Source organism: Ictidomys tridecemlineatus, chromosome 8 (genome assembly GCF_052094955.1).
Source record: "Ictidomys tridecemlineatus isolate mIctTri1 chromosome 8, mIctTri1.hap1, whole genome shotgun sequence".
In the NCBI taxonomy this organism is placed as follows: Eukaryota; Metazoa; Chordata; class Mammalia; order Rodentia; family Sciuridae; genus Ictidomys; species Ictidomys tridecemlineatus.
Window position 1 is genome coordinate 45,348,385 of NC_135484.1, and position 14,224 is coordinate 45,362,608.

At 32.4% G+C, this 14,224-nt stretch overlaps 1 protein-coding gene across 2 annotated transcripts in view; it reads right to left on the bottom strand.

Moving 5' to 3' along the window:
- Positions 1-14,224, bottom strand: part of Rfx6 (regulatory factor X6) — a 51,169-nt gene that overhangs the window by 23,833 nt on the left and 13,112 nt on the right. For both annotated transcript variants that reach the window (XM_078019338.1, XM_005336081.3), the window contains exons 5-6: positions 10,101-10,178; positions 8,965-8,992 (exon numbers count right to left, since the gene is read on the bottom strand). In XM_078019338.1, coding sequence (XP_077875464.1) covers positions 8,965-8,992; positions 10,101-10,178 — 106 coding nt within the window. The remainder of the gene's footprint in view (positions 1-8,964; positions 8,993-10,100; positions 10,179-14,224) is intronic.

The following is a 14,224-nucleotide window of genomic DNA, read 5'->3' on the forward strand; positions in this document are numbered from 1 at the left end:
ATACTATTGTTTATTTATTTATTGTCTATGTATTTATTTAGGTATGTACACAAAATAATTGAAAGTAGGGGCACAGAGAGATATTTGTACACACACGTTCATAGAGGCATCACTCAAAATAGTTCAAATATGGAAGGAATTCATGTTTCCATCAATAAAGAATAAATAAAATATGGCTTATACATTAGCCTTAAAAGGGAAGGAAATTCTGATATATGTTATAATACGAAGAACACTATGTGAGATAAAATAAGCCAGTCAAAAAAAAGATCAAAACAAATGTGTAATTCCTTTTGTATGAGGCACCTAAAATAGTAAAAATCAGGGATAGGAAGTGGAATGGTGGTTGTCAGGGACCAGGGAAAGGAAAGATGTATATAGCATTTCAGTTTAAAGAAAATCAATTATAGATGAAATTATTTAAACACTAAGAATGACTTCATACTTTCAGAAGAATTTATGAAAGTATTTTATGATCTTGAAATATACCTAAATTTAAAAACTAAAAATAGCTCTATAAAATTAAAAGAAATCTTCATCAAAAGGCTATAAAGTGTTGCTATGTTGCCAATAGGGAAAGTTATTAATTACCCATAACCTATAGTGTATTAGTATCCAGATTATATAAAGAACTTCTAAGAATCAAACTATAAAAGAGAAAATTGTGATCTGAACAAGAGTTTTACACAATAACCAATAAAAATCCAAAAAGATTGTCAAACCCACTGGTCATTAGAAATAATTTTCAGATGAAAACCAGACATCTATCCATTTACACCCATAGGACTGGCAAAACTTAAAAATGTCATTCAAAGGCTCGGGCTATAGCTCAGTGTCAGAGCACTTGCCTTGCATACATGAGGTACTGGGTTAGATCCTAAGCACCATGTAAAAATAAATAAAATAAAGACATTGTTTCCACCTAGAACTAAAAAATATTTTTAAAAAATGTTATTCAATACAATGTATAAAAATGAAGTGTGAAAAGAATGCTCACATACAGCCGGAGAGACAAATTAATACAACCACTTTGGAATACAACTGGACTTAACTAGCAAAGTTAAAAATGAGACTGTAGTAGGATCTGGAATTTCACTCCTGACCATATGTATGTATGTACCTGGAAAATACTCCTATCAACATTGTTTTTTAAATTAAAAAATCCTATCATACAGATATTCTTTTCCTAACTATTAAATAGTTCAAATATTTAAAAAATCCCATCAATAATGGGATGAACAAATGCACTGTAATGTTTTTGTCATGGAATACTATATAGCAAAGCAAATAAAGGACTAGTGCTTCATATATTTACATTGAAAAATCACAAACCCTAATGCTGAATGAATAAAGAAAGATATAAAAAAGAATCTATTTTTATGTAACTAAAATTGCTTTTTATTGTTTAGGCATATATTCAAAAGTGATGAACTTTAGAGAAAACAAAGAAAAGAGCAATGCTAAATTCTGGACAGTCGTAACCTCTGTTAAGGAGGGAAGAGAAAATGACTGGGGGTAAGTGCACAGGATTTTCTTTTAAGCTGTGGGGCAGGTCTTGATTTTTCATCTTACAGTTATTTTTAAAACTCTTTGTACTTTGTGTGTGTGTGTGTGTGTGTGTGTGTGTATGTGTGTGTTTGAAATGTGGGGGGGGGGGGGTGTTACAAATAATACATCCCCCTACAAAAATAAAATCATTATTACTCTAAGGAAACATGTGTTGAGGAGCAAAATATGTGACATTTTAATATTTTAAAAATTCTCATGTTCATAATAATATTTTTGTGTAATCTAAGCTAGCAATCTGTGTGGAACACATCAACAAAAGGCAAAAAAAAAAAAGTCTAAGGAAAACCTTAAGAATTAAGTTTGGGCTATGTTAACAATTGTGTACTAAGATGGTATAAGCCATATAAATCAAACAGTGATATACTGTACAGAATGTGTAACACAAAAATAAAGGAAGGACCCGTCATCTGCAAAAAGTGAAATGTGCTCATTTTAATTTCACGAATATGTTTGCTATTATAATTATATTAAAAGAGGTGCTTCTAGGTTGCCACAGATGTTGGGGTTTGTTTTGAGTTTTTTCTTTCTCAACTGATGACTTTGGTACTCTTAAGTGAATTATTAAGAATCTCATTTCTAAGGGAAAACAAGAAGGGACCTATAGAAAAGAGACAAGTATGATTAGAAGGTAAGAGGGTCTGATTTATGGGGAAAGATTAAAGGAGTCAAGCAGCAGCCTGGCTAAGTGATGACAAAGGAGAGCATGATAACGGTCTACAAATATTTGAGAAGCATATCCCAAGGAGGGAGGATCTGATATTGATCTTGGTACAAAGCTGTTCAACTGGCCAGGAATGGTTGATGTTAAGAAGGAAACTCGGGCTATCAGAGAAATTTCCTGGTTGAAATGTCTGAAATCAAGGGACTTATTCTCTAAGAAATAATGACAACTTCATGATCCTAACTGAGTAAAACAAAATATGGCCCATACTTGAAGAGTCTCAGAAAAAGCAAAAAGCTCTCTTTGATCAGGATGAAGTATTAGAATTAGGTTTGTTTTATGCCTAGGTATTAAAGGATTTGGAGACATTTTGCATAACATTTCTGAAATTTAAACCACTGCATTTAAAAATAAAAAATTTTAAGCCATCAAAATTCATACTGCCACAAAAATGACTACCCTTACCATCCTCTCTCCATTTTTTAAAAAAAATTTGGTGGTGATTGTTTAGCTTGTGTTATCATTTGGCTTTTATGTTAGGAACTATTTAAAACTTAATTAAAAAAAACAGGTTTACAGAATATACTTACCATATTGATTAAGACATGATATATTTCCAATTTTAATGCAGTCTTTTATTTATTTATTTATTTATTTATTTATTTATTTTCTGTAGTTGTAAATGGACAGAATGCCTTTATTTGTTTATTTTTATGTGGTGCTGAGGATTGAACCCAGTGCCTCGCACATGCTAGGCAAGCACTCTGCCACTGAGCTACAGCCCCAACCTAATGCAGTCTTTTTAGCCTTTCTTTTTTTCTTTTCCCTCCACCCAAGAAATACTTGATGTTCTGGATTTGGTTTCATTAATTCATCTTCAAACCTTTAAAAACTGACCTCACATGAAAATGTTCTTACTACACACTATCACTTTAAAACTGGAGCCATACAGTATGTATCCTATATTCAATATGCATTTTTTTATTCAACTTTAGGTCTCTGAGATGACCCTAAATTGATTCTTATAAATACAGTTCCCTCACTTCCCAAATAGTATTCCATTGTATATATAAACATTTGTTTTATCATTATTTACATTTTTTTCATCATTCTGCAGTCTGACAATGTTACAATGGACATCCCCACATACAACTCCTCTAGTACTGGAAAGGTTTCTATGAGTTCGAGCATAAAATGTATGCACCTTCAATCTCACTGCCTTTCTCCTGTTTATGAAGTTTCATTTGTTCCACATCCTTATCAACAATACATCTTAAGACTTTTTAATTGTTACTGATCCAATAACTGGAAGATCACTCCCTATAGCTTTCATTTGCATTCCACTGGTTAATATTTATATTGATTACCTTTTATTTAGTTTTGGTATTCAAAATATTTACTGTCCATGTGTTATGGACACTAGCCAACCAGAATGGATGCCATGGACACCAGCACAATTTATTAGTCATTTTTTTACTCTGTGAATTGTCTGGCTATATATTTTGCTTATTTCTAGTGGGTTGTATATTCATTATTTATTTGAATTCTTTACATATTCGAGAATAGTGGTATTCAATAGAACATTTAATAATAAAAATGTTCTATATATCTATACTGTACACTACAGTTGCCACTAGTCACATGTGACTTTTAAGCATTTAAAATATAGCTTGTGACTGAAATTTTAAATTTTATTTAATTAATATCTCTAGTGACTACAATATTGTATATCATAGTTACAGATATTAATTCTCCCATTTATATGATTTATAAATATTCAATTTCATTTTACATATTTGAGATTATAGATTCTACATTTGCTTTTATGTCTTATCTTTTTCTTCTTTTTTTTTTTTGATGGGACCACCATGGCTTTTTTTTATAATTATTTTTTAGTTGTACACAATACCTTTATTTTTTTATTTATTTTTATGTGGTATTGAGGATCAAATCCAGGGCCTCACACATGCTAGGTGAGCGCTCTACGGCTGAGCCACAACCCCAGCCCTGTGTCTTATCTTTTTTATAATTAATCTTTCTCTACATATTAAAAGAAGCTCATATAAATACTATCAACAATGTAATATTTTCTTTATTATTAGTCCTTTGTTACATACACTTACTCACTGAAGTCACTAACAATTTTGTGCATGATACTTTGTGTGCATATTTTATTTTTATTTCTTTATATGAGATTCATTAAAAGTAGAAAGAGTAGGAAAAATGGTATCTTTTTTTTTAAAGACTCATAATACAGATATTCCAACTGTTTTTCAGAAAGTTCATTCTACTCTCACCAGCAATATATGAGTTTATCTCATCATTCATTAACCATAGTTTCACAATAATTTCTCAATATTTGATAACTTTATAAAGTAAAGCATAATTTTAATTATTATTTCTTTAACTCTTCAATTTTCATGTATTTATTAACTTTGTGAATTGTCTAGTTAATTTCTTTTACTATATTTAGTATGGTCTTTGTATTTTTCATATACATTGTAAGATTTATTCATGTAGTAGAGATATTATCATATTTGTTGAAGGTACTTTCCCCAATTTTTCCTTTGACTTCAAATTTTGCATAGATGCCTTAGATGTAAAGAATTTTCCAATTTTGGTGTTTTCTTTTTCCTTTGAAATTTCTTATACTATTTTCATGCTTAAAAAGTGAACTGCCTTCTTCTTAAATGAGGTAGATACATATATTTTTTCTAAGTATTCATTTTATATTTAATAATTTATATGAAATTCATATAATATGTGAGGAATAATTTTTATAGTCATAGCAGTATGACTATTTTCATAACAGTATGCCTTGAATGATTTTATTTATTTAGAATTCCACCTTACTGCAGAAAGGACTTAAAACAACTCATTGAAAAATATTTCTTTCATTTTTTGGCTATAATTCCTCATTAATAACGTACTAATCCATATATATATATATATATTTTATATATATATATATCTTTAATCTTTGCTGCAGATTTGTTGTATCTACAGTTGAGTCAATATCATAGTGTCATGTTTTGATATCTACTAAACAAGTCCTCTTTTACTCTTCTTGTCTGCATTTCTCTTAACTATTATTTCCTCTTTATTCTTCTAGATCAGGATCATAATCATTTTGATCATTTTCCAAAATCAATCATCCAAATTTTTATTAGAATACTAAATGCATAAACTGAGGAACAAAGGGCATATTTATAATACCTACCATTTCTAGTCAGGCACATGGTATATATTTGCATTTAAATTTTTCTTTAATACCTGTATTTTTTTTTCAAACAGATAGTATGATTCTCTTATTATGACTTCTAAATACTTTTACAATTCTGCTAGCTCCTTCCAGTTTAGTTTTACGATTTCATTCCCAACTCTCTTAAAAGAAAATCTATGAGATAGTGAAGTCCTACTGAAAATGATTTGATGGTCCAAGTTCTCCAAGGATGAGTAGCTGCTACCATTACACATGTATTAGGGTTGGTTCCTTGTATATAATGGGTACCTTAGGGTATTACGGCTACGTTCTCTCTGAGAATTCTGCTTGAGAATAGCTGGGACTTTTCTATAAGATTCTTCAAAGTTCTATATTCTCTCCAAGATTTCACTGAGAGCAGATGATTTTACCTATTCCTTCTGAGAACAATCCCAAACCACCCACAACAAACTGTTACTTCAACTTCCTGACATAAAATCTGCAAATTCGTTTGCATTTGAATTCACCTTTCTCTTCTGGAGCTAATTCCTTCACCCTGCAGTTCTTTCCTACCACATCCTCCCTCCCAACTTTCCTCTCATTTACATCTTCAGTCTCCGTTCTTTACTGGATCTCTTTAATGAACATTAGATCGTTACTAGAATCATTCTTCCAAACTAAATTCTGACTGTTCTTCTAACTATTGCAGTACACTTCACTAAATTTTTTACATTAAGTACCACTTCCCACTCATTTCACAAACCAATGAATCCCAGCTCCCCTTGAGGTCATTAATTATCTCCACTTAACTAAGTCCACAGGTCCTTTCCCAGTCCTTATCTCAATGACCTTTCGGCACCATTTAATAGTAGCAAGCATTCCCTCCTGTAGAATTTCTCTGCAATCTGTGACACTACCCTCTCCTCCGTGGCTTCTTGCCCCTCTGATTCTCCTTGGTCATCTTGCTGGCCCTCTCCCCCTTCCTCTTAATCACTTTCCATTGCTCTCTTCCAGTAACCTCTTCTCATTAGTTTTCTCTTTCAGTCTTTTTATCCATTACTATGGCTTTCAATCACCATGAACCTCAATTTGTAAATCCTCTTTTCCAGATGTATATCCCCAACTACCCACTTCAAATTTACGCTGGATGTTTTACAAGCTTATCAAATATAACAAGTCCCAAACTGAATCTTTTATCTTTCTAATTTTTTAACCTGTCTTTTTTTCCATTTCCTAACTAAAATTAGTCATTTTTCTCCATCCTTAAGCTATTATTCTCATTCCAATTTTTTCTTACTCAGTGCATTCATATAGCCACTAATGGATCAACTGACTTTCTTTCATACTCTTCTAATTGATATGAACCAAGTCTGATGATGTCTTTCCCCTTCAGTTGCTTCCCATAACCTAATAAAACTGTTCATAATCCATCACCTACCTAGTATACAGCTCTGTTCTCCATCTCCTCCTACATTACAGTCATCTGGAATTTCTTTTATTTATTTGTTTGTTTATTTATTTATTTATTACAACATGATATTCCTCTTTCTTTACCTCACATATGCTAGTGGTTGACATTTGGCTATGTCAAAACATTTTTAGTCGTCACAGTGGAGGGAAGGAGCTACTACTGGAATCTAGTGTGTAGAGGCCACACATGATATAATGCTACTAAACATTGTACAATGCACAGGCATTACCCACAAACCGAACTATCTGGACCAAAATATCCATTTACTGAAACCAAGAAACACTTACTTATGCCCATTCCATCTTTCTGGACCCTTCTTCTTCGTTCTTTCCTCACTCTCCTCTTCTTCCAAACTTCCACTTGTTTTTAGTTCTTTCCTCAAACATTATTTCCTGTGAGAAATGTCCTTAACCCCCTTAACACCATTACTCCCATGATATCCTTTATAATGTCTAATAATCACTTATTCAAGGTATGTTTTTCTGCTACCCTATAAAGTTATGTGAGGGTGGGACCAAATCTATTCATTTACTACTTTGTGCTCTTGAACCTGTAATATCACACATCTGTTTTTTAAGATTTTGGCCACAAATTTTTTTTTTAATAGAGTTTTACTTTGAATTTTTTAAAAAAGCAAATAAACCTCTCAGCCTCATTTTCCTTAGTGGTAAATTAACAGTGCTAGCACATATTCCCCCTACCTCACAGTTATTAATGTTCAAATAACCTGAAGTAGATTCAGGTTTGCCCTGAATTTTCCATGTACTAAACAAACAGGGAAGGTGACCAAATACAAAATACTTTTTAAAAATTTCTATTCTATTATGCAAATATTTTATTGACATTTTTAAAAAGCATTTATTTCTAAGCTTTGAGAAAGCCCTTTCTTAGTCATTTTTCATAAAAGTGCATTATTATTCCTTCAGTTTATGTTGTAGTATATAGGCTTTACAGTCTACTTAAATTTTATCCTACCCTTCTTTATTTACAACAGAATTTGTAGTGTATTCTTCTCAGGAGGATAAAAGAGGCTTGAGAAACATTTTTCTCTTAGTATCTATGAATCCAAACATGCCACACTCATGTCACCTGATGGCTCACTCACAACCTCAGCCTCTCCAAACAGGGAGAAAGAACACCTGAGAGAAATTACTTACAATGCCTATTGAACTAATCCTTAGTGAATCAAAGTGTATTTCTAAATCAATATTTTTGCAGTTTCACAATTGTTTATATAATAAAAAGTTATTATTTCATTGATTTAAAAGAGCAATCTGGAGAAGTTTATTATATAATTAGCCATTAACTGCATTTAAACTACTGGAAAGAAACTGGTCATTTCAGAGGATCAGGGGCTTTTGTTATTTCTTAAGATAATGTGCTCACATCATTTCATCAAACTAATGGAGTTACACTTTACCTTAGGTCTAGATTTACCCTGCAACACATTGTCATGTGCCCTTGGTTCTGTGGCACCTTGTTTTAATGATTAGTTAAGTTGAGGATAATGAAGGCCTTATCATCTGCCTAATTAGCCATGCAGTCCCTAATGGTAGTCTAACTCATTTAGATAAAGTCAGTTTGCTGATCTGTTCTTTAAGGAGGAGGCAGAGAGGAAACAGAGGGAGAAAGATTATATACAAGAATAGTGTGTGTGTGTGTGTGTGTGTGTGTGTGTGTACACAAAGTAGTAATAGCATAGCATTTGGACCTTCTTGATAACTATTAAAGTTTCTAAATGGGCTCAGTCAAATACCCATTCTATTAACACCCTCAGCTTAGGCTTTTTGTTTATATTTAAGTGGAAACTTCTTGAATCATGAATTAAGGAGTGCTGAAAAATTATTCCTCCTAGGTTAACGGGGAATTGTCATTAGGTCCATGTAAAGATTCATCTATTGTCCTGAATCTGACTGAGCTGCATTGAAGTCCTCAGTTATTGAAGTGGCTCCTAATAAATAACATTTACTTCTATATTTGCCAACCAGGATGATTAATATATATTGCTGAATTTGTAACACACTATAGCAGATGTAAAATAGAGATGAAAATAATTCTTACCTCATTCTTCAGCTTGCTCCCAGAAAACCTTAAAAATCAGCATATTTTCCATTAGTTCAAAAAGAAATTAGAGTTATAACATTCAAGGAAATACAATGAAACTAAAGAAGTAGTAACTTCATAACATGATTAATGAAATAAACTGCAGAAATTTGTTTTTTTCTAAGGAACTCAAACATCTTTCTCAAGTTTAATGATATGTCTTTTAGGGGAAAATAAAATGAAAGGTATTTAGGGAAATCAGGTAAGAGTTAGGGCAAGCAAAGAACACTAGATATTAAAAAGTGTGTATGTTCCAGACTGTATTTACATTTTATAGAGGGTAGAGGACAGTAAACTGCCACTATGTTCATTATAATATATGAATTTATATTATATTATAGTATAGCTCAAATGATTAAAATTTCTTTTTCATAAGATAGTTTATTTAAAAAAAATTTCTTTTTTTTTTGAGCTAAGAGTAATTCTCAGTAAATCACACCATAAGGCACTCTCAGATGCTGTGTTAATTACTCAGTTTTAGTATTTTCAAAAAAATAATTTAATATTATCTTTTATTTAATTGGTTGTCACCCCATTTATTAATAACCTCTTTATGATAGTTAATATAAGCTTAGAGCAATGGAATCTTTATAGTCATATGTTTTTCCAATCACAGACCCAAACAGGCCAGCAGCTTCATTTTGGTAAGGTTTTGCTCAAAGTATATGTAATTATGATTATTATAATAAACTTCTCATATTGTTAAGATGTTAGTCAAGCACATAGATCTTTAAAACAAGCTGTCTCTGAAGGAAAAAACACATTTTTTCTGCTTTTATTTTATTGAATTCAGGCTGAATATAGAGTAAGCCTTATGAATAAATACTAATTGTAAAACAATTCAACTTCTTTGATTTCTCTTCTGCATCTCTCTGGTACACTTAGTTCACCATTAATTTCTCACTAATTATTACAAATCACATACTTAGTAATCTAGACTACATAATTAAAAATGCCCATACAAAGTTGACAACAAGGTTTGATGATTAAAAGAAAACATTTGATAAGCAAAATTAGAAAGCTATTTATTTAATAGATATCATGCATGCTTGAGAAAATGCAGAGAAATTTTCTTGAATATGGTGCAACTCTACCTTGTCAGGCCCTTTCCAGAATAAACGGAGTGGTAATATGCACTGCTCTCTTTGATGCCAATTCCATAGTAATGATACCTAGGATGAGGACAGGAACCAGCTCTATGTTAATGAAGCAGCTTGTGAAGGAGAAAAAGAGACTGAGCTATAACTGAAGCAGCTACAGTAAGAAGTGCCACACCTCATGGCCTTCCCTGTGAAGCACCACTGCCCACTTGTTTGCCTATTTTTCAATTTACATTCATCCAAGAGAAGAAAGGAAATCAAAGGGAATGAGCAGATTTCCACTGTACTCTAACCTAACTATGTCTTGAAATGTCATTTCTTGTCCTCACCATCTCAGTTTAAAGTGGACAGAACAATGAAGGATCTAAGTTTCAAGCCCTGTTTTCTGACCTTGAAAATAAAGAAAAAAACTTGGTAAGTAGTTCCAATTCTAAATATTTTTAGAGCCCAGGACATGAAAAAAATTGGAAGTCCACATACCATATATTTGAAAAATATAAATAAGCTAACAAAGTGCTAAATAAGCTATTCCTGCTCCCCTCAACTGACAATTTACCTCCACAATGATCTTCTAGGCAAATCTGAATTTACAATTACTGGAGTTATGTTTGGGAACAACCCAAATGGTGGGGGAAACCCATCCTCATCCCACTTATTAGCCCTTTTTTCTTCTTCTTTTTCACTGTGAGGGGACTGCACGCATAAGATCTAGTCACAGTATCCACAAACAGCTGCCCCTGGCCACTCTTCAGTCTAGGACTGTGTACACTGGTGGCAGTGTGGTCTCCTGAGGACAGACTGGGGACAAGCCCTGCAGAGGTGGAGAATGTATACCTGGGTGTTCAGATGGGGAATTGAGGGCTCTAGGTACCCCAGAAGGAGGGTGTGGTCATTCAGGCTGTGGACTCCTTTCCCCATAGAGAGAACAACAGTGTGAGGACAGTCAGAACAGAACTCTCTGGTGCATGAGGCCCAGAGATAGGTTCTTACTCCCTCCAAGGGCAGGACTGTGGCAGCAGAGACGCCTCTATTGTCTGGGGATTACTTGATTTAGAGATTTGCACACTTTAATATTACAAATATATATGTATAATATATTTTCAAAAAGAGCTGTTATAGTTAAGAAACAGTAATGTGGAGTGATCTAGACACATGAACATATGTTATGATTGTGGCAAACTGGGAAGAAGTTTTCAAATCTTCGGTTTTAGTATAAAGATAATATTAATCTATTAATTTGAACAAAGGAGGATTATAACTGCTACATTTACAGAATAGGAAAAAAGCTCCTATGATATATGAGGGAAAAGAATCTCTAAGTTATATTAGAAAAAAGAGGGCAATGCTGGAAATACAAAACTTATTAAAAACTCAGAAATATTGAACTGATTTACGTCTCTAAATAGAAACTAAAAGAAGCTTATTCCATAGAAATCATACTAAAAAGAGCTATGTTAACAGAAATAGTAAGGGAAATACTTATAATTAGCAGATTTCCTTGTAGTTTAGATGATATTCATCCACATATATTAGTAAAATTAGAATTAATGAACCTGGGCTGGAGTTGTGGCTCAGTGGTAGAATGCTCGCCTAGCACATGTGAGGCACTGCGTTCAAACCTCAGCACCACATAAAAATGAAATAAAGATATTGTGTCCATCTACCATTAAAAAAATAAATATTAAAAAAAGAATTAATGAACCTGAGTGTCTGTTATAAGTATTTTATACTTTATTAGATTTTAGAACTTAGATACCAAAGATATTTGAAAACAAAAGAATCTGTTATAATGGAACAACATTATAATTTCATGTTCTTTTACAAAGCTCGTTCTTTGTTCTATAGACCATAATTTAAATAACTATACAAAACACATTTGCTAAAGCAATATATATATTAAGCATTGCTTTAAAAGTTGATAAGCTCCTATTATAATAACCTCAATTTTCTTGTTTCTTGTCTCTAATTTTTTTTTCAACCTGCAAATAATATCCTACCATAGTTAAAGCAGTTTGCTATGCAGGCTGAGAAGAAATTACATTGATTTCATAAGTGGTTGACAAAAGTCATGATAAGTCATGAGAGGTGACCATAAGTTCAATAAACAGAGTTCATGCTGTGTCTGACCCCTATGCTAGCTGTCAGTACAGTCATGAACAAAATGTGGAAAACCTGGTCAGGAAAGTCATGCATTTGAATGTCACCCTGTCCATGGCCTCCTGAACAGATGCTTGCACTGACCACACTAACCAGCACTGAGGCAAAGTTTACTTCTACTTTTTAAAACCACCTGATGATCACATTTTTTTCAAAAATGACAACATCCTTCAGGACCCAATAAATATACTATGGATTTGTCCTCTTTTTTCTTACTTTTGACTTTTAAGGAAAGAGTATTTTCATTTACACAATTTATTTGTTCCTTAGTTTTATAAAATGACTGCTGTTGTCCCCCTCATCTCACTCCCAAACATTAGAGAAGACTATTTTTACAAACAAAAATATTTAATGCCTCCACCTGCATTCAGAATCAGTATTTTGTATCTAGTGAAAAAAATCTTTTTTCAGTAATATATTTTATTCATACATCAAATGAAAATGACACTGTCAATCCAGACACAAAGGAAGTGACTTGGTTAACTATATTCAGCTCTACAGCAATGACTCATGATTTAAACATGTTGATGTAGCTGAACATGTTCTATCAATAAACTTTTATAAGTGTGCCAGAAGATAAGCAATCATTGAAAGAGTGTGCTCTCTTTTCTTCCACTATGTTCATTGCTTATTGTGCAATGAATTAAAAAAGAGGTAGAGAATGCTCTCTGCCCTGAAGGAGTTCATAGTCTTCTATGGAAGAAAAGCATGCAAAAAAAAAAAAAAAAGAATCACAATACAATTGAAGTAGACTACGATAGATAATAGTTACCATTTATGGATCACCTATTACATGCAAAAAACTTAAGTGTATTTATGACCTCAATTTTCCATAGCGTGCAAGTAGAATATATTCCAGTTTCAAAACAGACATTCAAAAATTATGTACTTTATTTAAAAAGGTTATGTAAAAATTTATGGATTTGAAATAAGAATTCAAACCCACAGTTTCACAGAGCACAATTTCCATAATGCATGTGGCCTCCACACTCAAGATGGTGCAGAAGGAATATTTAATTTGTCTCTCAAGTTTGTTTACTATTGGAAATTCTAAAGTAAAACTGGGACACACATTTTTCTGGTTCCTTATGAGTTGTAGTAAATAGAGCTAAACATGAGTCATTAAGACCAATACCATTGATCTGGAGGCTTAATATTTGACATTCCAAATATAAACAAAGCCTCCTTCTTCTAGAATGTAAGACTCCCACAATAAGTCAATAAACATCCATTGAATAACTGTATAAATAATATGAAGAAGTTAAAAATAATAATGTAAAGGAAACTACAAATTCTGTCAAAGATATGCATATTTTACCACCACAATTTGGAAATTTGGTTGAAAATCTCTTATTTAACATGATGTAAGGAAATGTACTAACTCGTTTAACCCTACTACAAACCCTACTATAAAATCTTATAATTTACTTTTAGGGTTACTTGTACTCCGTAAGTAGCTTATGCTTTACATGATGGTGCCTCTGTTTTGTTGAACTGTCCCCTGGGAATACCCTTCTACCTACACGTCCTCAATTCTTACCCATAACTTTAATGTATGAAGTTTGCCTGGTTTCTCAGGCAAAATCAATCTTTCTGTTCCCTGAACTCCTCTCTTGGTCTTATCCCATGTAGCATTTTCCCTTGTGTCACTGGTATGTGTGTGCAAGACTTTCACCTTCCCTGATAAACTCTAAGATGTAGAGGAAGAGAATTTTATCTTTCTCTAAGTTGTATCCCCCCATTAGAAATTATAGTTTAAAAAAAACTTCAAATATTTATTGTTAGTCAATGTGTTCTAGGAATTTGGAAATCAACAAAACTAAACTTTTTAAAGCCAGTAGTGTTCAATTTATACCATGCATTTCCATGGTAACAGTAAAATACTGGGGTTGACCAAAAGTTGTAGGGATAAATATTCTATATAAAGGCATAAAACCAATATATTTGGGTGAAAAGACCAT